Source organism: Nematolebias whitei, chromosome 11 (genome assembly GCF_014905685.2).
Source record: "Nematolebias whitei isolate Nwh7 chromosome 11, NemWhi1, whole genome shotgun sequence".
In the NCBI taxonomy this organism is placed as follows: domain Eukaryota; kingdom Metazoa; phylum Chordata; class Actinopteri; order Cyprinodontiformes; family Rivulidae; genus Nematolebias; species Nematolebias whitei.
The window spans coordinates 36,470,333-36,494,942 of NC_056508.1; the positions used below are offsets into that span (position 1 = coordinate 36,470,333).

General features: G+C 40.5%; 2 protein-coding genes across 2 annotated transcripts; both read right to left on the bottom strand.

The window, feature by feature from the left end:
- Positions 1 to 7,291: 7,291 nt before the first annotated feature.
- LOC119417078 (cytosolic acyl coenzyme A thioester hydrolase) lies at positions 7,292 to 12,561 on the bottom strand. Its single transcript, XM_037684285.1, has 4 exons — positions 12,546 to 12,561; positions 12,326 to 12,438; positions 7,835 to 7,952; positions 7,292 to 7,467 (listed from the first exon to the last, which is right to left on the bottom strand). The coding sequence occupies exons 2-4, from the start codon at positions 12,361 to 12,363 to the stop codon at positions 7,297 to 7,299; spliced, it is 327 nt and encodes a 108-aa protein (XP_037540213.1). The 5' UTR covers positions 12,364 to 12,438; positions 12,546 to 12,561; the 3' UTR covers positions 7,292 to 7,296.
- A 964-nt stretch (positions 12,562 to 13,525) lies between these two features.
- Positions 13,526 to 14,406, bottom strand: LOC119417077 (transcription factor HES-2-like). Its single transcript, XM_037684284.1, has 4 exons — positions 14,317 to 14,406; positions 14,133 to 14,228; positions 13,933 to 14,020; positions 13,526 to 13,845 (listed from the first exon to the last, which is right to left on the bottom strand). The coding sequence occupies exons 1-4, from the start codon at positions 14,404 to 14,406 to the stop codon at positions 13,526 to 13,528; spliced, it is 594 nt and encodes a 197-aa protein (XP_037540212.1).
- Between the last annotated feature and the right edge of the window lie 10,204 nt (positions 14,407 to 24,610).

Genomic DNA, 24,610 nt, shown 5'->3' on the forward strand with positions numbered 1-24,610 from the left:
GGGACTTACAGACACCAGCTCATGGACCCCCGATGGTTCGGGAACCACTAAATTAAAGATGTGTGATCTGTGAGCTTCAAACTTCTCACTCCCTTCTTTATTTCTTTAAGGGGATGGGGGGGGGGGGGGGGTTAGCTTGGTTTTTTTTCTATGTTTTTACTCATTCAATCTGCTACTTTCTCCATTGTATTCTACCTACTGCTCTTAATTAAAGCCTCAGAGCAGGAAAAACGTAGTTTTTCTTTCTCTGTCCAGAACACCTTGTTCCAAGTTAGGAGACGGTACAGTAAGGTTAATTCATGGTGCTTTGGTCCCTGTGATCAAAACCACAAATTTTCCATTCAGCGGTGCCAAGGTTCAGTGTGACTTTTAACTACCGGTACATTTCAACCCTGCTATGGGGATGACACAGCCTGACAGAAACAGTTTATTCACGATGGCAAAATGTGTTTAATGGCAGAGCTTTTTGAGTAAATTTCCAACACTTGATTTAAACATAACTGTATACATGAACAGCTTTTAAGCCACTTAGCAAGGATTATTTTGTCAGCACTTTATGTCTCAGAAAATGTACGCCAGCTGTGGAACAAAAAACGGCTCCGCGGTTGACAGACTCCAGAACATTTTTTTTTGTAAATATTTTTTTGTCCTTTTACGCAGCTGAGCTTTACCATGTGGCAGTTCCTGTTGTAAATCTTAGCTATGTTATCACAATATTTATTTCTGCAGTGAATAAAGATCGTTAGTGATAATATATCTAAAATGCTCATCTTTCATGTTTTGACTCACTATTAAATTAAAAAATAAAATGTCAATTGTTTCACAATCTTCACAACTAAAGACAATTAATCCCTGAGGAATCTGAAGAAGACTTTTTTTTTTTTTTATCAGTGTTTGGAGTTAAAAGCATGCGAACAAATGTCTCTTCATTTTGGACCACTTAAGTTTGAAAATGGCCGTCAGCGAGACATTTATATTTTCAGAGGGCTGGTGGGTTACAACCTTGATTTAATTAAGATTATCTAATCACCCTGTTTATCTTAATCAAAAATCTCTGCTCCACTTCACCTTTGACTCATTTTAGTTACATTTTCTGTCCCCCAAAGACCGAAAGTCAAAACTTGATCTTTACCTGAGGATTTGTATAACATTATATATCTCATCCAAGAGACTTCACTTCCCTTTGGTCCTGTTCTTGATTTATTTATTTTTTTGGTAAGGTTTAAATTATAAGTTGTCATTAAATGAATCATTAAAAAGTCCAACTGTCCTGCAGCCAATAAAACAAATAAGTTACATACTGGTAAAACAAGCCTCCACGAGCTTCATCGAGTCTACAGTAAATGGAAAAATTACCAGTGACTGATGGTAGGATGACCTCAGTTTATAGAACATTTAGTTACTGTATGCTCTTTAATATGGCAATACAGCTCTTGAATTGGGTTATTAGGAATTATTTGTGTCAAAGTTTATGTTAAAGTATGCACAAATCTAAAAAACAAAAGACATGTTGTAAAAAAAGGAGAGGAATCAAGTCCAGTCTGTCACTTCACCTAAAAACAACTGCAATGCAATGCAAGTGTTGCACAGAAATATATATATATTATTTATTAGTATTATATATAATATAATTTGATTGTAGGATGTCACAATGGGACCACAGGACATTGCTTTCTATCCATCTATTATCTTTTACCCACTTCTTCCTTTTTTGGGCCATGGGGGGGTCACTGGCGCCCATATCCAGCAATCACTATGTGAGAGGCAGGGGACACCCTGGACAGGTCTCCAGTCCATCACAGGGACACATATAGAGACAAACGCGACAAACAACCATTCACGCTCTCACTCACACCTAGGGATAATTTAGAGTTACCAGTCAGTCTAACATGCATGTTTTTGGTCTGTGGGAGTAAAACTGGAGTACCCGGAGAAAACCTACACATGCACGGAAAGAACATGCAAACTCCACCCAGAAAGGTCCTCGGCCGGGATTTGATCCAACGACCTTCTCGCTGAGGGGCGGCGGTGGCAGCTCTACCCACTGCGCCACTCGGACATTACTTATCTGTTAAAAAAATGACGTCTCTCTCTTTTTTTTAAAACAAAAGAGAGATGTCATTTTATGTAAACCACCGAGCTACAAATGTTAAAATAAGGATAAAATGATACATTTTTAATTTGTTCACTCTGTCCATATGTGTAATTGTGCAACTTATTGAGATTTTATTAAGTCTCAACCCACAATGCATTGCTCCCATCTATATCTTCAAGAGGACGTGTGTGTCTGTGTGCTGAGGGGACATAATCTCTTTATCCTATCTTTATGTAAATGTGTACTTGAATGTGCACACATCACAACTACACAACTCTGGTAGTATTACGTACATGGGTAGCAGAGCACAAACTCTTATTCATATAAATAATCTGTTTTTTTATGAAAATGTTGTGTAGATCTGTGATTGTGTGTGACTATACATGATTTGTGCATGTTTGCTCTTGAAAAGCATGTTCATGTGATTGTGCGCCGTGTTCCGCTCCTGGGTATTTTAGAACATTTCTGTACATGGGCGGGTATATTGAACAGTCTACGTGCTGTGGCATGTGTAGATCTGACAGCGAATGCGCATGTGTATGTTAGCGCGCATGTGCAAACCTAGCGGGGACAATCATCACGGCTCGTGCCCACAGTGGGCAGCCTTACCCTGGGGGTCTGTGACTGAGGCCTGCCTGACGAGATGCTGCCTGACTAACTGTGGAACCTGAATGCTTTGCTTCCTCCCCCAGCGTGTGCGTGTAAACACGCACACATTCAAACGCACAAAAAAATGAACATAAATGCCTAAACACAAAGATGCATGCAGAGAGAACGCGCAGCAGGCACAGAGCTACAAGAACATGCATGGCTGCACAGACGCACACCCTCTTATGTGCACAGCCATGCATAAAACAGCACATCCTTAAGTTTAAAATCAAATTATGACTTTTCTTATTCCTCTGTAATTAATCTATCTTGTTCTTTAATGTAGGAAAGTCATCTGGACATTATTGGGTAAAAATATGCCAGTTCTGCCACAGTGCAGTGCTTCACCAAGGAGGGACGTGTTTGTTTAAAGTGCATGTGTGTGGGTGTGAGGATGCGAAGATGAGCGACTTTTTCTGTGCCTAATGTGTCAGCATATCAGGCTCTTTGTGCACCGTTCCTCCCTACACGCCCGCGTGTTCTTGTGTGTGCGCATCAGTGCGTTGGGAAATGTGCGTGCGTTTTGTTAGAGCATGTGTGCAGGTACATCCACTTGGCATCCGTATCTGACTGAGCCACAGTGTGTGAGGCCTGACGCTAAACCGACATGACAGAAGCAAATAATGTCTGCTCCCGTTATCTTCTCTTCCCCCTCGGCCCCGCAGGAACCTTTTAAAGAGCCGAACGCTGATGAAAAGGCGCGGCACGTATAGAAAGTACACGTGCAATGTGCAAACACGCGTTTGTAAAATTATGAATCAAAGTGCACGTCAGAAGCAAAACATTGAACTTTTACCCATTTGGAAACACAAATGGGCACAAAAAGAAAAAAGCTACTGTGCACGTTTTACTGATGTTTGCACAAAAATGCATCTACAAAATACTCTGTGCATTTTATATATATTCAAACCTACTTCAAACACAAATAGAAATCTACACATATACCGTACTTTCTGCTGTACATGTCACACTGCCGTACAAGTCGCATCTATTATGCGTCACCGCTGACCACCTGGAAATGTGGGCCGGTGTTGTGCCAAAAATTGATGGGCTGCAAAATGGAGGCTGCGAGAGTGTGCACATGAGGACTTTAACAAGAATTTAACAAGATTAACAACTAAAAACAATTATTTGTTTGCTCGACACAATAGCAAAGGTGTGTCTCAGTCAAACTTTTCCTTAATAAATGCACTGGTCAGTCTCCCCACCATCACAGACATCTACACCTCCAGATGCAGGAAGAGAGCCACCTGCATCATGAAGGACCCCACTCACCCAGCACACACACTTTTTGCCCCGCTCCCCTCAGGAAGGAGGTTGAGGAGCACTAAGTGTAGAACCACTAGACTGAGGAACAGCTTCTACCCTGAAGCTGTTAGACTCATGAATCTCTAACCAGAATAATCACTGTGAAAAAAATCACATCATGCTGCTGATCTGTTTCAATGTTGCTGCTGATCTGTTTCAATGTTGCTGCTGATCTGTTTCAATGTTGATGTGTTCATGTGTGCTCATCTGCTCACACAGACTCATGTTCATGTTTGTGCTGATGTTCGACGTAATGTTTTTATGCTGTTAGGCTTAGTGTATATTTAGTTGATGTTTTTCTTAGTTCATATCTTGGATGTTATCATTGTTTTTCTTATACATTTTATTGTTGGATGTAACTGGGACCCTGTGTACATAATTTCGCTCCACCACATGTACCACATGAGGTGCGAATGACAATAAAGAATCTCGGACTCTGACTCTCTCACTTTAATGGTCAAATCAGCTGCATTTCACCTGGGCAGCGCGGAAAAATGTAGCTGATTTGACGTTTGCTCCAGGAGTTCCGGACAGAGACGAAGGTGACTGTGTATGGCAAGCCAAGTGCCTCATTAATAGCCACTTTTACCAATTAATGAGGCACTTGGCTTGCTACATTACTTGAGGGCCCTCTAGTGGCTGAAAATGGTAGTGTTCAATATTTTCCATGTCAGAATGAATTAAATTGTCAGATCTCAGACAAAAATTGAGTTGTAAATATGGGAAAAAACATAAATAAATTGCTTCGCTGTATAAGTCACAGGACACGCAAATTTATGCAAAAAGGTGCAGCTTATATGGCAAAAAGTATGGTACACTCTGTTAATTGATTGTTTCCGAAAATTATTCAGTCAGCAAAAGTGCCACTTGAAGGAAATCAAACTGAACAACCTTCTGATTCGCCTGATTAAAGAAATTTAAATTTTTATCACGATCACCAGGTGAAGAATAAGAAATTTCTAGCAATAGCTGCATGTGTGCAAAAGAGATAGACATCGTTGTGACATCATTAATACTGAAGCTGCTCCAAACACTCAGCAGCAGTTCATACAAGTTCTTTGCAACAAGATCAATAAAAACGTGTCAGAATATTGCACTCTCCACTAAAATATCCGTTCCAGTCTCACGCCTGTCGGTCTGCTTTCTTGGCAGTTCAAGGTTATTCCAAACTGTGTTAGTCACCATGACGAATGTGACAAATCTTGCACCGTGCAGAGGACTGTGGACTTGCAAAGTGCACACTTCCACCAGATCCAGCAGCACATGCTGGTATTTTAGGGGACTTCTTCACTTGTATGAACATTTTTTGAAATAAAAAAGAAGTTGCACACATATCGGAACACTTCTCATGCCTTGAATGAATTCACTCAATGAACTCTTTTTTTTTTTTTTTGGTCTTCTCTGTTAGGGGTCCTTCCTAAAAAAAAAAAAAAAAAAAAGCCGCTGAGGGCTGTCCATGCCGATGCCTGCACGTATGTGCATTGCTCTCCACCTGTCACTAACTGCCTCCATCAGCCTGCTTTCAGCCCAGCAACGAGCCAACCAACCAGTATACGCCTGTTGCTAGGGCAACCGCCATCCAGGGGATACTTCTTTTGTTTCTCATAACTATTTTTTTCCTAATTTATTTTTCCATTTCTTAATGTGTGCAGGTATTTTTTTTTTCTTCTTTTGCCATTTTCTTTTAACAAGTCTGACTTTTCCACTCCTTCCTTTCAGTTTTCTTTTTTTAAACACTCTCATCCTGTTTCTCATCCTGTTTTGGTTTCTCGATCTCTTTGGTTAGAACAAGCTGAAGAAGGTTACCTAAAAATAAGATTGCGTCTTCACGAACAAAATTATTTTAAAATAAGAGTGAATGAGTCACTTGCGTTCCTAAAATTAATTCAGAACCCACATCTCAGCGGTTCAACAAAAACCATGTTTCTCATGGATAAATGCAGACCTATAAATGATTGCAGGCGGATACAGCGCACTTGGCAACAATTTTGTTTTCTTGGTCTGCACGTCTGACATTTAAAGGTTAAAGACGATGCTCTGTCAGTCCAATCTGGTCTTTCTTGCAGCTTTACTCAAGAAACTCTTGTGTGTGCAGGCCAGCAAACATATAAGTGTGTTTATTTTTATGGTGTCATAGCCAATAAACTAAATATGCTTAGACAACTTTCCATCACAATGCTGCAACTTCTTAAAGCAATTGTCTCTCAGTGTGACATTATTTATGATTTGGTGCCCCCTAAAGACCAAATAGTACATTTCTCGTGCAAATGTCTGGGTACAGTACAAATGCTCAAGTATTTGACTCAAAATACTTGCCTTTCCTTTTCACTGAACCTTATAGTCACAGTTAGCTTGGGTTATATTGTGCTATTCTTTTAGTTATGCTGCTAACATAAGGGGCCTAGACTGGTGAAAGACAATATTTCTTCACTCAGCTTTTTTAAATTTCTCTGTGTTTGTATATGAAATTACTGCTGTCATTATCTTTGTGTTCTCTGTTTTTCTTTTATATAAGCTACGTCTGACCCAGTACTTCTGTGCCTCTTTCTTCTTGGTCCTAACCCCAACCATCAGCCAATCAAGAAAACGCAACACTGTATTTGGTCCAAAAGTTCAGGGTCTAGCAGCATTTACATTGTTATTCAATATTCAATAATAAAACAGAGCCCATTCAATATCAGCATGAGGTATTAAGGGAATAAGTGATAATTAGAAATCAGCTGCATTTTTAGTCCTGGTGACCGTCAGGAATAATTAATGCAGCAATAATAAAAGGAAGGGAAGTCTGAGTTTGTCATCATTGTACGTTCCATACAATGATGACATTACCGTATTTTTTGCCGTATAAGTCACACCTTTTTGCATACATTTGCAAGTCATGCGACTTATACATCGAAGTGACTAATATACATTTTTTCCCATATTTATAACCCAATTTTTGGATGAGATCTGATGATTTCATTCATTCTGACACAAGAAATGTTAAACATTACCATTTGCAGGTTGTTCTCTGCATTTAACCCATCACACATGAGATACACCCAGGTGGAGCAGTAAGCGGCTATGTAGGCGCCCGGGGGGGCAGTTGGGGATTAGGTGGCTTGCTCAGTGACACCACAACATGTGGGAATGCCTGGGAGTCGAACCGCAACTTTCTGGTCCCAAGTCGGCTGCCCCATCTCGGCCCCTATAGTCCGATGGTCATGAGATGATGTGTGTGTGTCTTCTATGAGTTCATGCTAGCATCATAATGAGTCACCTGTGAGGATGTTCTCAGCCACAACTTTAACCTGAACCTCCAGTGAGTGTTTGGACGTGTAGGTGATCTCTGCTGAGACGTGGACGACCTCGCCGATGAACACGGGGAACAGAAACTCTGTCTTCTCCACTCGAACCAGAGCTACCCAACAACGGTCCTAACGGGAGAAAAAAACAATCAGCAACGAAACAGGAGCAACATGAAGGAACAAGTCGTTTTCTTCAGACGTTGTAGGCAGTTTGATTGTGAATGTTCTAGATTTCAACTAGAACTGAACGTACTGCATGACTTCAGAATAAGACAAAAATGCCACATCAGATGAGATGATAATCAGTGCAAGTTAAAGTTCACCAGATGAGAAGTGAAGACATGGACGGTGATAAGAAAAGCTAAATATTTTAAATACAACTGACGTGTGGTTTGTTCGTTCTGGTTCAGGCTTAAAAACAGCTCAACACCAGCTCTGACATTTGATCACGGCTATCATAAAATAATTAATAAAAACTCATATGATTGATATTTACCCCATTCAGCGTGTTGCAGTGTCGGGTGCCGACAATCCCTCCAGCTTCCTCAATCATCTTGAGGATGATACCACCGTGAACGTTGCCCATTATGTTGGCGTCATCTGGTCGCATTACCCTGCAGCAGGGCGGAAACACGTGAGCACGTCTGTACATCTGATAGAGTCATCGCCTTTTATTATTGCCAAATATTGAATTAAAGAATTTCTGTCCTCAGGTGGTAAATTATTATTCAGACAGATCAAATTCTGACCAGCTATGTTTATTGACTCGAGGCTAAATTGTAGACAAAATCTTGGACTGTATAATTCACAAGGAGTGGTAGCCACAGGGTGCGCCCAGATTTTACTTAAAGTCAAAAAGCATTTACTTGATATCTTTTAGTCACCTGAAAGCCTGCATGCTTTTATTGTTTGCACTCTTACTTGAAGCTGTTTTTGAACTTTTACCCAAAAAAATGATTTTAAAACATCTGACAAAATGTTTGATACGACAGCTAGGCAGGTCACGATAACACATTTTGCTGGGCGATTAATTGTCTCAGACATTATTGCGATAAACGATAACATTGTTTGAAATTTAACAATAATTAGTAATTATTGTCAAATTTAAGAGGAAATGTTTAATTTGTTTTGCATGTAGTACCTTTGTTTGACCACCGGATGGCAGTATAAGACTGAGCCAAAGGATGAATAATGAGGGCGTGAGCAGCCTTGACGTGACATGGGCTCTCTCTTTGGTTCTCGCTCGAAGTGGTTTGAGCTCTTTTGCATAACATTTTCCACACAAAGCTTTTAATAAAAAAAAATCAGTAAACAAGTTCTCAGCTTCTTTTTCCAGAGAAAAACAACTTTTTAGACGAAGGCACGAGTTTCAACCGTGAATTTTGGAGCTTCGACAAGACGGAGGTTTTATCCTGAGGTCGGCCTGTTACCTTAGCTCGTAGCTTAGCGGCTTTTAACGATCCTAAAACGTGATTTTTGACGGTTCAAATGGATTTTAAAGAGAAAGGGAGGGGTCAGTGAAGAGCACCGGAGTTGAGCCTTTTGTCATCCAGTGTCTTCAGTAGAAAGAGAGAGACACGAAGAAAAGATAAAGCCGATAAATGAAAATGAGGTCAATTATTTTCATTTATCATGCGATTAATTGATTTATTGTTTAATAAATTTACTCTCGGGAAAGCTGTAGGGTCAGAAACAAGTTAATGTTTATGAACTATCATTTTTAAATCTAACTTAAACACCACCTAAAAGTACCTTTTTGTCAACTATGTCAGACTTGAAGAGGAAAAGTGTTCAGTATCAGAGGAAGTGTGGGTGCGGTATGTGTGACAGAAAACAGGATGCTCTTCATTCAGCATCTCTTGGTGCTCGCAAGAAACCATATCAGTATATAGTTAAAAGCTGCAGAGGCCTGTTTGAATTTAAAAATCATATAAGATAAATAGTGATGTTAAATTATTAGATAGGCGATTAGGGAATCGTAATTAATGAGTAACCTTGTAAAAAAAATGTACTGAAGTACCTGCTGAGCTGGATTTGGGAGCCCTGTTGAGATTCAGCCTCCCCACCTCTACAAACATCCCTGCTGACTCGCTGACTTGGACTCGGCTGCTGTTTTCCCATCGCTGCTGCTGCCGTGCTGCTCAGAGGCCCAGAGCAATGCATCTTTACACACTGCCTCACCTCCCTGGGCGTCTGATCTCTACGTTCACAACTTTTGTGATCTTGGGCTCTGACGATACTGCTGTGAGTGATGTCATCCTGCTTAACAAGCTGATCCGTCCTGCAAGTCATGACCGGCCAAACTGGATCTCTGTGCACCCAGTAGACTGAAAGTCAGGCGTCTACCTACCAGCGCTGTTATCATGCATGTGTGTCACACCAGACCGGAAGAGCAGGAAATATGTCCGATAATGTTAAACAGTGGTTTTAAGAACGGTTGATGAAAATTTGTCTTGCAAATGGGGGAACGGATGAACAAATGTTCAAAGATCAAAAAAAGAAACGTGCTTCTTTCTTTCATTGTAAAAATTAGATGACATTAAATTTATTTTTGTCTTTATTTTAACACTTTTGCACTTGTGTGCACCTCGTGGCAAAGGTTTGGGAAGCTGGCTAAGCTCTTACTTAATAACAGCCCCTTGGTGTACTTCAAATGCAGTTTTAAAATGCAGTTTAAGACTAACCTAGCTTTTATTTGGATCTTTTTTTTTAATCTATTTTTCTTTCAAAGGGTCTGCAGAATAATAAAATTGTTTTCTTTGTTCTAGATAAACACTTTTGCTAATGTATTGGGCAAAATCTCAAACATACTTGTGAATCTGGAGCTGTGTTTTGAAGGATGAAACTGTAGAAGTATTTCTTTACTTCTATTAAGAAAACATGTTTCTTTCCCATTGTTACGGTGTTTAACTCGATTTATTTTACTCTTGACTTTAAAATGTTCCCTGTGCCACTAACTGTACCCCATTTAATTCACTCTCACGTTTTAGAGCCAGAAAAGTCCAAAAGTCTTCTATTCAAACCAAACACAGTGTTTGCCTTCCTGAGCCTGGTTCTAATGGGGTTTTCTTTATGTTTAAGTTAAAAACCATTTTTTAAAGGAATGCACCCTTTACCTTTAATACCAGAGATTTAAACGGACTATCTTGTGTTGAGAAATGAGGGAGTTACAGCGATCTTAATCTCATCCATTACCACGAAATCTGTTAGAGCTCAAAGTAAGTGTTGTAACTGACTCTCAGTAGTTCACATCAAACTTTCGCTCAATAATTATGAATCTGAGTAATTGATAATGAGCTTTGCCTTCCCACCATCACCTGCAGTGTGCAGACTCAAAATGAGAGATCGAGTCAGTCAAGATCTGATGCAATCTTTTGAATTCCTGAGAATACTAGTTCTTTTTTCTAGTAATGTGTTTTATGTTATTTTATTTAAACAAATACATAAAATATTAATGTAGACTTGTTGGGTTTGAAGATTTGTAAAATAGGTACAAGTTGTTGATGAGTTTGTGCCTTATTTGTTTGTTGTTTTTACAAATGTAATTCTGTATCCATATACGTACATGGAACACTATAACTAAGTGGCTGGAATAATATACAGGAACATCTATGCCAAGTGTGGACTGGAGGCCCCACAGTCAAAGTGGAAGACGCCACCAAGGGTTGTGAAGAATGGAAGGGCTAAGATCCGGGACTTCCAGATCAAGACAGGCACACGTAACCAACTGGTCATTGTGGTGGTCGACAAGCAAGAAAAGAATGCAGTGGTGATGGCCGTAGAAATCCCAGAAGTGACTGTAACATCAGTAAGAAGACTCAAAGATGTCTGTCCAGACGAGTGCAGTCCTATAAGGAACAGCTAAGATACTGCACACACCCCTCAATCTCCCAATTCAGTTCAGTTTATTTATACAGCACCAAGTCACAACAGAAGTCGTCTCAGAGCACAGAACAGAAAGAAGTGAACAAAAACAGAAGAGAGAGAGAGACAGACAGATCTAACTACCCTAACTTCACCAGTAACCACACCACTGTGGATGAGTCCTTTAGCTCCCCCTACAGGCGAGCAGCAGTATCTACAATAGAGATGGAATAAATGGCTCTTTGGAGGGAACCGATCTTTATGATCCGTTTCATAGAGATGTTCAAAAAAAAGAGTCGTTCAATTTTGAACGGTGACGCCATCACGTACAGCGTATATCCGTCACGTGGGTTGTTGAGCGAAGCCTCCCTCTCTACACACACACACCGTCCTAAGCTGCTGCACACGCTACCCCTTTGTTCATTCTTCTGTCTCAGTGAAAAAGCGAATGGTTGAGCAGGAAAACATCACGATATTACGAGGAGAAGACTAAAATTAGGAACGGCTCTTTACTGTCTGCAACTCGGTTCTTATCGTTCGTTGTAAAGAACCGTTCAAATGATCCGGATCGTTCACGAACGTCACATCGCTAAGCTACAAGCAAACTTGCAAGCTTGTTCTGAGAACAGCACTTTAGTTTCTGCTGGGACGTCAGATGCATCAATGTTAATGCACGGGTGTCTGTGATATTCCTCTGGATAATATTTAGGAAAAAGTAATTAAGAAAGAGAGAACATGCGTTCAACTCCAGTCCAGACTAGCAGCTAATCTACGTCCTGCCTGTGAAGCTTTTAAAATCATTTCTACAGGGACCGTGTTGTCCTTGGCACTTCTCAACCGCGCTGAGCTCCAACAATAACAGCTGAGGAGAGACCCCAACTAGCTAAAATACCTAAAACATCCGGTCTCTTTCATCTTGAACTAAAACAGAACAAATGGCACCGTCTGAACACAGAGAAGACATGATGTGCATTATGTGTTTGTTATGAACGCGGCCTGAAGCGGCGGATTATCGGCGTTATCGCCCCGTGAGCAAACAATAGCTGCCATCACTTAAACATTAGCATGACTAACACTAGCATGTGTGCACCTCAGCTGCACATTTCCTGAGTCCTAAATGTACCTGCACAGTTGGAGGGAGGATGAAGCTGCTCCTGGCATGATGTTTCAAAGAGATTCCTGATGTGAAGTGAACGGACTTCCTCACCGGCGTCCGCAGCCTGCTGTGGACACCGTCTGATCAAATGGAGTAAAGGAGATAGTTGATATGAATGCACAACTGTTCTCTCAAAGGGGCTCAATTAAGGTGACCATTACTGAAACGGGGGGAAAAAACTCATTACTTTGTAATTTGGCTTTTTAAAGAGGTGAATTAAAACATGCTCGAAAGACCTACATAAACCTCAACAATACTTTAATTCACCTGTAGGGGGCAGCAGAGACCACTTTAATGTTATTTACTCTGGCGCAGCGCTTCGTTGTGATCATTGGGGGCGCTGTTGAGCTGAATATCCAACATCTAAAGTCTTTTTACTTGAGTCTTTTGTGTTGTTTGTGGCACCAAATGTTAATTCGAGTCAGAAAAGTTTAGTTTTTGCACGTATTTATATTTGAAATACTATTTTATTATCTTCCAGTCATAATCTTATATCTGCTTATAGCAGATTATGATGCTTTTAAAGAGTTTGCTTTATACTTGCAACAAAACGTCATTTTATCTTGTTGTCTTTCCATCCAACCTTTGTTTATACAGTGTAGTCTCATTGAGTCACGAGGATTAATTTACAAGAGAGGCATTTTAAAGCCTTGCAGTAAACTAAAGTTTATTATATTCTGACTTACTAAGTGTGAACAAAAAGACACAACTCAAGATGTCACCACAACGTTGCAGCTTTATTTACATCATATACAACATTTGCTGAAAATAGCAAACAAATGAAGCACATCCCCAAAGAGATACTCTCTGACATATTATGTTTACACTGTTCAATCTGCACAGACTTGGACACAAGTCTGGTGTGCGGATTCATACACACAATGACCCTTTGGGTCTTACAGGGCTGTTTCAATAGCCCCCCATCATTTAGTCCCGAGGAACTAAATGTTAAATAAATGACGTGAACATACATGCGGATTTAAGAAAAATACGACCGTCTAATCCAATTTATACAGGACAAAAGACTCGCGCGTAAAACATAAGTATATAATACTTAATAATAGTAATATATTCTGAATAAAGATGCATTTTTACAGATTATTCTATCTATTTACCACAACCCCCTTTTTATGAAACGTGTTACAGTGTTTTAACAGCTGCAGCGGTCTACCAGGGTCTCCACACAGAGCTGCGCGGCTCCGGGCCTGACTGCACCCTGCAGGGTGCTGCTGCTGCTCCGCTGCGGGACTGCTGCTCCCCCAGGCTGGATCTGAAGCTGGACTTCAGGTTCAGGAGTTTTTGGTGCATCTGAGGGAAGCACCTGGAGCTCTGGGCGCGGCAGTTCAGGCAGCTCGGAGTGGAGTGAGCTTTGTGGATGAAGTCGGTGACTCGCTGGCACGCGTCTGGATCCAAGTTCGTTTTGGGGAGCTGAGCGGAGACGCGCTGGAGACAGGCTTTGTAACCTTCTCTGTAACTGTTTGCTGAGTCTGGAAAAAAAAAGGTTCTTAGTTTAGTTTCTGGAAATAGATTCAGCTGCTAAGTAATAATAGAGAAGGGTAAAAAAAAAAACTCACTTTTGGTGTTGACAGGTGGGATGTCGCTGAGGAAGCGCACAGTCATCTCGAGGATGTCAGCTTTCTCCAGTTTGGAGTAGCGAAATTTCTACAGAGAAAACGTTACAGCAGATGTTAAACACGTGGACTTAAACACCAATTTGACTTTACTGGACAATAATCTGTAAATGGTGTTGAGAATGTGCAATAAAGTAACTTACATCTCTGCCTGTGAGGGGCAGGATGAGGCTTTTCAACAGGTTCAAGCTGTCATTGATACGCGCACGCCTTTTTTTTTCCATCAGTGGCTTCATTGTCTGAAAAGAGCACAAATCGTTTAGTTTGCATTCACAACATTATCAGAGAGAGTATTTTTTTTAATTGCCCAAGTCCAGTCCGACTTACCTTTCTCAACTCAATAGCCTCTTTTCTTTTGGCAACAGCAAACCTTGGAGGGAAAGATGGGAGAGCTTCAAAAGTCCGATTTGGAGACATTTTCTGTGTCGTATTTGTGCCACAGTAGTGTTCCAATCCGAAGTCGTAGGAGATGTGTCTGTAACCGTCAAGAGGTGCGGTATATATCCAAGTCCGTGGCGTCGGTTTCCATGCGTCACGGCTACGCCCCCAAGCCAACACAAAACGATTTGAACTGGCTTCGTATTCGACATAAACAACACAAAAGCATCATATTTAATAAGATAACCATCTGTCCTCAGCTTTAAACTGTGCCGAGCTGCAATGCGTGTCTGCGTTATAGAGTAAACCAAACAAAAACAGCGTCAAAAAGCTGGAGATGTCTGTGCGTAAAGACGCGTAAAGGTTCAGAGCACGCACTACCAAGTCATTTTGAACTCATATTTCAAAATCCTACATCATACTAAACAAAAAACAACTTTGACAATTCTTTTCGACATGAGTTGTATAGATTATTTTGTGTTTTAGTGAAAACAACACACCCTTTCATTGGTGCGTAATGCTGCGCTCCAGCGTGAATGGAAACAAACCTTTGGCTTATACTACTGCTTTATTTGTGGCCTAAATAAAATGAAATAAAAATAATTTCAAGTTAAACATATTTTGTAAAAACAGGTTTTTCAATAAACACTCTCGTTTTGAATAATCGGTAATAGGACTGGTTCTGTTCCAAGATCCGTTATTCTGCAATTTTCGATGCAAGTAATGCGTTCAAGTCTTATCTAAATATATAATTTATATCATAGTGCATATGATGAATAAATATCAAGAATATGACAACAGGACGCAGTATAGGCTGTGCGTAACTGGCATATGGGTCTGTCTGGCATCAACTCTTACACCAATCACACACCCAAGCCACGCTTCTTTCAAATAACACAAACTCTTTGATTCTGAACACAATAGTTTTGCATATCCATCTGACGTTTTTATGCAGTTTCTGCCTGGGGGGAGTCGCTACCTGTAGGGTGTTTGACTGATGCTGTCGCTTTGTGCAGTGAGGTGGGGGCTGGAGGGTGAAGAGGTGGACTCAAGCACAAAAGACACTGCAAAATATATTTAAAAAACACGTATTTTGGATTTATTTAGAGCTCAGTATCTTTTGAATGATTACGCAGGTCTATATAGTTTTTAATGGTTAAACTGAATTTTGTCCAGCTGTTGCGCAAAGGTCATCAATCCCAAAATAATTTGGCCTCGTCTCGAGAGCGCGTACAAAACAGGAAACAAAACGGATCTAAATGACTGTGCGTTTTCAACACGTTTACATTTATTTGGTGAGAGTTTCTTTTTTTATTTTTGAACCTGCAAGAATACAGTTCTCATGGTGTCAGGGGTCTCCGTTCAACACACCGAGGAAGCTGGAAAAAACCAGGCTTGCGTGTTTTTGTAATAAGTTTTAACACATTACTTCAAAAGACGTTCAATCCAAAGAACACATCACTTCGAGCTGTTTCTGCGGGGCACAGAAAATACATCTTCCACTCAGAATCTGCGTTCCTCTTTAACTTAATGCAAAAGCAAACATCTTGAAAATCACTGGAATTATCAGCCAGAGTCTTAGCTTTAAATATCTGTTCTTAATTCTCTGTTGAAGGTAAAACTGTTCGTTCTTTTTATTAATTGTTTTAGGGATCTGTTTTATGTCATGCATTCACGTTAAAAAAAAAAGTATGGATAAGAAGTTCACCTTGGACAATTATGGCGCAAAAGCTGCTCGGAAGGTCTGCAAATGTCACCAAAAGACCACAAATGTTTTATTTTGAATAAAAACAGGAGGGACATGACAACCCATCAAATGCCTCTGCACTCAGGGGGACCACGCGCGCAGCACGCGCCACGGGGACCAGATGGCTGTCTGTTACAAAGATCCCAACCCCACACTCCCCCTGTGACCAACCCTCCCACCTTACCCCTCCCCCACTCTCATCCTTGCGCGCACCCACCATCACATGATGGATTTATGGGTCCTTATTTTTTTTCTATGAACTTTGAAAGCAGGACACCTGATCTCCACGCGGTTTGGGCGTCCCGTCTGCATGGGTCCGCGTGGAACCAATTGAAACAAAAGCATCCTGAACCCCCTCCCAGGAACTCCAAGTTCCAATTGTCTCTTTCAGCTTTTTGGATGGTTTTATAGCGTCCAAGCGATCGTGAAATGCTTGTTCATTAATTCTACATGCAAATGCGTGAACCAGGTCTGTGCCAAAGACGTTTTCACACCGAGATCATGCAGTTTTAGCGTGATTTGATGATTAAAACAACCAAAACTGGACAATATAAGTGCAAAGATAAAGTAAAAGGATTAAATAATTACATTTTAAACCCCTTGTCACGAGCACAGTGAAGGTTGTCCAGCCTGGGAGCAATCCTGAAACTACAAAATTAACCATAAATTCATCGCATTCGGCTTGTTCAAAGTTTATTTACTCTTTCTATCCACTTTGTTTTAGTCTTTTTCCAGAGGAAAGATTATTAATCGTTACTGCAAGGTTTAAATAAAGTTATAACATTTAAATATAAATACAGTATTGCATATATATAACTTTTAAGTTTAGATGATTTAACATCTGAAATGCGCACATAGTCTATATATTTGAGATGCATTTTAATATTAAATGTAAAAAATAAAAAAACCTGAACACATGATGATGCGAATGACAATAAAGTCACCTTGAAACAAACAAAAAAACAAAAACCTGTCGGCTAAAGGTGTTGAAACACTTTGCGCACGTGAACAGCTTTAAAAGGTTATTTTTCTAAGTATTAATTATGAGGAAACAGTTTGATGTGTTGGTCAGCAGTGAGTGAATGTTGCATCTCCCTGAAATTCAGAGGCACACTTGCTGCACGCGCCCCTCACTGCCCGCTGGGATATAGGGGGGATGGTGACATGGTTGGGGGGGGGGGGGGACTTCTCCGTTTTCCTTCTACGGTTAGAGTCCTCTTTTGTCTTTTCAAGCAAATTCGGCGTCTGTAACCCATCTGTGCATGCAGGATAACAGGGAGCCTTTGTCTGGCTCATGGGCGACCAACAAGTGACTTTTACCTCAGGCTGATAGTGAGATCTCAACCCCACAACGTGCAGCTACAGTGTTTCAGCTATAATGTGTTCCCCACAGAAAACAGCGTGGCAAACATTTTCCCAAAGCCTGGAGTGTTTGAATGCTGAGTCTTTATGACACTCCACCAGATGGATGCCCTGATATTTATACTTGACTGTTTTCTTGCTCAGTTTTTTTTTTCAGTGTGCCAACAAAAATCACTCTTATGTTGTCACCTGACTGTCTTCTCAGGCATTTTAGGGTCCATTTCAGCCAGTCTTGTTGACCTACATTTGTGATGTGACTCAAGCTTCCACCTTTCTTCTGTGGATTCATCCAAGTGCTTCGTTTTCATAAAGAGCACCACATTCTAGAATTGAGCATCATCTGGAAAACTGCTTGTGTAAACATGTTTTAAACTGTAACATTTTTGTGGGATTCCTAGGTTTCCAGCCACAATCACTTTCTCTGCAGCTACTAATCATCTCAATCATCCACCACTCCACACCTGCAGCCAATTTAGAAGACTGCACCGCTGAGTATTTAAACTTCTGCCAGACATTTATTATGAAACCTCGTAATGGACAGCTGGTAAAGCTTACTCCTTGAGAAACTTTGACCAACCTTGAGATTATCTTGTGTCTTTAAGTCCTGCTTCTCCGTGTGTTGTGAGACCTTCTCACTCTTTGTGACCTCACCCTGTCATCATCTTGTTCCTGCAATCGCCAAACATCAGACTGGATCAAAAGCTACTGAGCACCTTCAACCTGTTCTCCTCTCAGATGATACTTTCATCTTCGGGATCACATTCCATCTTCTGGTAACCTAGGACCTTGTTTCCTCCCTCCTCTCCAATTATTATTTTTTCCCCTTCGGCTGCTCCCTTCTTCAAGGATCACTGCAGTAAACTGAGTTGCATGAAGACTTGGCAATTGTTTTTACGCCTCATGCCCTTCCTGACTCAACCACAGAACACTGAGCTACCACAGCTCTCTGTGTGGAGCAAAGAGCTGCTATCTAGGGTGCCCAGGGGAGCAGATGGTGGGGGTTAAGGGCCTTGCTCAAGGGCCCAGAGTGGTGCAAATGAGGGTGGACACAGGTGTGGGTGCTTCATCACCAATCCCACCCACATTTTGATGTCAGTACCGGGAGATGAACCAGCAGTCTTCCAGTCACAAGCTCACCTTCTCTAACCTCTTTGTTCACGCCCTCCTCTCCTGGAAAACAACAAATAGTAAAAGATTATACTTCCATTCTTCAAGAATTCAGAAAATCAACCGTACTCACCTTGTCCCTTTTCCCCTTACAGCCCAAAACATTTTTCTACACTTGTAAATTAATCGATCTGTTGCTATCTTGGTCTAATATCTTCAACATCAGTTCAGAATATCCTACGTATGATTTCATACTTTGCAACGAGTACATTTAAAATAAGTATATTGTAAATTATGCTTTTGCAGCACGGTATATCAGTGGTTAAAGATGCCGCCTCTCAGAGAGAAGGTCGCAGGCCTGCGAGCTTTCTGTGTGGAGTTTGCATGTTCTCCCTGTGGGTTTTCTCCAGGTTCTCCCACAAATCAAAAACATGTTAGGTTAATTGATAACTCTAAATTGTTGAGTGAGAGATGTGAATGGTTGTCTCATTTTGTCTATACGTGTCCCTGTGATGGATTTGCAACTTGTCCAGGGTGTACCATGCCTCTCGCACAGTGACTGCTGGAGATGAGCACCAGCTCCTCACTACATGGAAAGGAAAAAGCAGGTGAAGAAAATAGATGGATGGCTGGTTAAATGTTTTGTTTAGTAAATTGTGTGACCAAACAATGATGTACACATCTACTGTATATCAATTTATATAAATATGTTGCATGAGAGCTCCTGACTGGTTACACTCAACACAGTTTGATTTGTAACAAGGGGTTTCAAAGTGTATGAAGAATTTTCAGTGAAGGTGACAAAATGTAAAAATTGACAATGGAGCATTAACTTGACTCCTTCAGAAGAGTATCCCTGATATTTTTGAACTGATAGCTCTAACTTTCATTGCTGGTAAGATATGAACTGCCACCCACTTCAAACACCAGAACTGACCTTCTAATAAATATTCCTGTCACCTTAGATGAGTCTGATGCTTGTTGCACCCTTCACAAAAATGAGAAATTTAGCTGTGAAATTGAACTTTCTGATCTGAACCTGAGTGGTGTTCTGTTGGACTTCAGTGCTAGTCACAGTTTGTCCATCACGAACACCATCTTTGAACAAAAGTGTGTTCGTATGCATACAACACCATGTTAAACCTTATTCACAAACCAGATGGCATGGCGCTACGTAGTCGCATCATCTGATTTTTATGGACGTTTTCAATACTTGAGTTAGAGAAGCTGAGCTGTAACTGATCACACACACAATGCAGTGATGGACACATTGGGTTAGGGAGACGGTCAAGCTGAAGGACTTCTATTGGCTGGTAGGACTCTGGATGCAGCTGAGGAGTATTGGCAGGTCAAGCAAGATACAGCCTTGGCTGTTGCTGAGACAAAGGTCGGATATGGGAGGAGTTTGAGGCCTTGGATAGAAACACTCATTCTTCTCCGAGAAGATTCTGGTAAAACATTAGCAAACTGAAGCAGGGAAAGCAGAACTTGTGTAGTGGAGGTGGGGTGTAGTTGACCTCAACCGGTGACGTCGTCTGTAGGGTTTCTCAGTCTCTTTCCCCCAGGTTCCTGAGTGAAAGGGTGGCACTAGGTAGCCGCAACTGGAGGTCATTTCCCTAATTGACTCCAGGACTACTTAAGAAAGTAATCAATCAGAGGAGATTAGCTCCCTGGTTCAATTCTGAGTTACATACTTGAAAACAGTGAAAGCTAGAAAGAAAATGGTGCTCCACTAACATTGAGGAATCTTTCTTATCCTAGAGAGATAGCCTGCTAACGTACAAAAAGCAGTCTGTAAAGCTAGAACTTTATATTATTCATCTTTAATTGATAAGAATAAAAATAACCCCAGGTTCCTTTTCAGTACCACAGATAGTCTAAAGAAAAATCCTATATCTGTTTAATGTATCCCTACAACTATAAACAGTGATGACGTCATGAGATTTTTTTTTTAATAAATAAAATTGTTTCAAACCAACATTCCTAGTATCGCATCTGGTTCTGTGTCAACTTTAAAAATGTCAAAAGAACCTGGTTTATGTTTGGACTGTTTTTGTCCTGTTGAGCTCTCTGAATTGTCAAAAATAATAACCTCATCCAAACCATCCACATGTCTGCTAGATCCCATTCCAACCAGACTGTTTAAATATGTATTTCCCTTAATTAATAACCACGTCATGGATCTGCTTAATTTGTCTCTAATAAACGGTTATGTGCCACAGAGCTTTAAGACTGCTGTAATTAAACCTTTACTAAAGAAACATAACCTTGACTCAGGAATCCTATCCAATTATAGAGCTATATTTAATCTAACTTTCAACTAAAAAATTTAGAGAAAATAGTTGCAGGTCAGTTGCATGAACATCTACAAAGAAATAATCTGTTTGAAGAGTTTCAGTCAGGGTTTAGAGCTCACCACAGCACTGAATCGGCACAGGTGAAAATAACTAATGATATTCTCATGGCCTCTGACAATGGACAGGTGGACCCGAGTGCTGCATTTGATACACTTGATCACAATATTTTACTACAGAGGCTTGAATATGATATTGGAATTACAGGAACGGCTCTAAAGTGGTTTAAATCATATATTTCTGATAGAATCAAATTTGTGAATGTAAATAATAAATCTTCATCATACACCAAAGCTAGTCATGGAGTTCCTCAAGGTTCAGTGCTTGGATCAATACTCTTGATTTTGTATATGCTTCCATTAGGTAAAGTTTTTAAACAGCATGGGATGCATTTTAATTGTTATGCTGAAGATACACAGTTACATTTGTCTATGAAAACCTGATTAATCCAATCAGCTACTTAGACTATAAGCATGTCTTAAAGACATAAAAACCTGGATGACCCTAAATTTTCTGGTTTTGAATACAGGAAGTCTGAGGTTTTAGTTTTTGGACCTGAGCATCTTAGGAATAAATTTTTCAGTCTTTTGTCCTTGAATGGCATTAATCTTGCCTCCAGGTCTAATGTTAAAAATCTTGGTGTTATTTTTGATCAGGACATGACTCTTATCCCCCACATTAAAAATGTTACTAACCGCCTTCTTTTTCTGTGTAATATCACTAAAATTAGAAACATCTTATCTAAAAATGATGCAGAAAAACTGGTTCATGCATTTGTCATGTCCAGACTGGACTATTGCAATGGTTTATTATCTGGGTGTCCAAATACTTCTTTAAAACATCTTCAATTGATCCAAAATGCTGCTGCCAGAGTCTTAACTGGAGTTAGTAGGAGAGATTATATCTCTCCAGTTTTGGCTTCTCTCCACTGGCTCACTGTCAAATCCAGAATTGAATTCAAATTCTTACTTCTAACCTACAAAGCCCTCAACAACCTGGCTCCATCTTATATTCGAGAGCTTATTGTTCCATATTTTCCCAACAGAGCACTTCACTCTCAGACTGCAGGCTTACTTGCGGTCCCTAGAGTTTCCAAAATCAGAATGGGAGGAAGAGCTTTCAGTTATCAGGTTCCTCTCTTGTAGAATCAACTTCCAGTTCTGTCCATGAGGCTGACACATTATCCAGTTTTAAGACTGGGCTTAAAACTTTTGTTTTTGATAAATCCTATAGTTAAGGTTGACTTGACATGCTGCCTTATGCTTAGACTACTAGAGAACAAATTGACCTAATTTCCTTAAATTAATTGTTAAAATTGAATAGTTTTCATTTGATATTATTTCTATCTTAACATGTGACTCTTGACCTGCCATTGTGTATCTGGTCCTACCAAACCCAGCCGATCGAAGCAGATGGCCGTTTGTCCTGAGCCTGGTTCTGCTAAAGTTTATTTCCTCATGAGGGAATTTTTTCTTTCCACTGTCGCCTTCATGCTTGCTCAAGATGAGGGTTCTGTGATGGAGTTAAATTCATAGCAGTCTGCTCCTCAGATAAATAATGTTTAATTATTTTTATATGCAAATGTTTCTGTTGTTGTTTTTATATTTGAATTTCTGTTCAGTGCCCTGAGATAACTTCTGTTGTGACTTGGAGCTATATAAATAAACTTAAGTGAAGTGAATTAAGCCTTAAGATGATCTCCATTCCTTGCTGGAGGATTATCCTACCTACCTATGCCTCCAGTTGTTAAGTGTTCTTATATGGTAAAGTACTTACCTGGTGTTTTGCCCTTGTGTTTCCAGTGTACTGCTATCCTGAGCCCGACCTTCTTGGATCATTTACCTGATGAATTAAGAGCGTCCTCAGCACTTTGGTCAACTGTTTTTAAAGTGCTTTAATTTTTAAGTTGTATTGTATATTTTCCTGTGATGCTCCTTCCTCAGCTGCGTTAACGTCATCCACCACACACCTTCTACTTACCTGGACCTTCAAGTTTGAGGGAAAAGCCCTCAACCTTCTCCTCCTGCTGCCTTTAACCTACAACTGTAAGGAACCAAAATTCAGATGTTGTTGGGTGCCACTTAGCATCACCTTCAGGAACTAATCCATTTATTCCATTTCACAGCCCCAGATCCTGCCTGTAAATTACCTGATCCCCGCTGTAAATAAACTTTTTAAATTATATTCCGAATTTGGTTATGTTTTCCCCTCAGTCTGTACTCTCTGGGTTCCCTAATTACAACATCGTCTAGTGATGGAATAAATTTCTTGGCTTTTCAATCCCATCAGTACATTTTCCAAAGAGGAAAACGATTGAGGTGGGGAGAGGTTTGGTCCATCCATAACGGACTGAGAAAGCTCTGTGGTGGCAGCGCTCCGAGGCTCGATGAGAAAAGCACTGATTTCCTCAAGGCTCATGATGTTGTGGGGCTGTTTTGATTGACCTTCATTACAACCACCGACTAGACTTACGTGCTTTATGTTGGGGTCAGCTGGTCTTCCATTCACGTCTCCAACTTGTCCAAAATGCTGCAGCTTGGCTCTTTGAGCATATTTCAATCTTATGCTCCTAGTCGGGCACTGAGATCCTCTGATCAGTTGCTTTTGGTTGTACTTAAAAACAAGTTGAAGCTCAGAGTTCAGGCTTTTGGTCGTAACCAAAAACATTTGGAACATTCTGCCCCCCAACATTAGACAGGCCTCTCCACTGTTTTCACTGACTTTTAACCCACTATGAGTTTTAGGATTTTATTGTTTTTTTTTTCCAATGTTCAGTCAGGTCATGTGAACGCTTTCTTTTTTTGCTGAGACATTTTCTCTTTCATCCAAAGGACTTCACTCTGAGTAGCCACAAACAAACTCAGTCCCACAAATGGCACACTCTCATAGTGTGTGTGTGTGGGTGGGGGGGGTGGGGGGGACAGTTTGCTGGTGTTAAGTGGTGATGTCAAACACTTGCAGTGGCTGTAAATGCAGCGAGGCAGGTGCAGAGTGTTAACCTGCCACAACACGTCCTCCTCCATCCAGCGTCCAAAACAATGCACTGAAAAAACTCCCTGAAGCAGAAACGATTTGACTTCTGTTTGGATAGTAACATTTTCACGAGTTTCGGACGAAGTAATGAGCGGACATTTGCACTCAAAAGAAGGATTCCAAGATGGCGTAGGCTTCAGCCAGCTCATGAAGAAAAAAGGTGGAGCACGTTCGTACGTCCTCACGAACGTGACATCAGGGACAACTCAAATTATTTGAGGGCAATGTCTGAAAGTAATCAATATATTCAAGTACTGAAAACATGAAAAAAGAAATTTGTTGAAACTACTTAGAAAAATAAAGGTGTACAATTTTATAACACGTTTTTAAGTACTTGTTTAAATTATCTAACATTTACTATTTTGTCTTACAGTGTATGAGTGAGAGAGTGAATGTTTTTTTTGTCTCTATGTGTCCTTGTGATGGACTGGAGAACTGTCCAGGGTGTCCCCGGCCTCTTGCACAGTGACACCAGTGACCCATAAAGGAAGAAGCGGGTAAAGAGGACGGATGGATGGATGGATGGACAGATGGATGGATGGACTGAAAGTTAGTGTGTGTTTGTCCCCACAATCCACCCCCCACACACACACACACACACACACACACACACACACACACACACACACACACACACACA

Coding starts and splice junctions, on each gene's coding strand:
- LOC119417078 (XM_037684285.1), bottom strand. CDS start 12,363: ATGCCAGGAGCAGCTTCATCCTCCCTCCAACTGTGCAG. Junction 7,953..12,325: donor TCCTCCCTCCAACTGTGCAG/GTACATTTAGGA, acceptor GCCCTGCTGCAG/GGTAATGCGACCAGATGACG. Junction 7,468..7,834: donor ACTGCAACACGCTGAATGGG/GTAAATATCAAT, acceptor TTCTCCCGTTAG/GACCGTTGTTGGGTAGCTCT.
- LOC119417077 (XM_037684284.1), bottom strand. CDS start 14,406: ATGTCTCCAAATCGGACTTTTGAAGCTCTCCCATCTTTCCCTCCAAGG. Junction 14,229..14,316: donor AGGCTATTGAGTTGAGAAAG/GTAAGTCGGACT, acceptor TGCTCTTTTCAG/ACAATGAAGCCACTGATGGA. Junction 14,021..14,132: donor TGCCCCTCACAGGCAGAGAT/GTAAGTTACTTT, acceptor TTTTCTCTGTAG/AAATTTCGCTACTCCAAACT.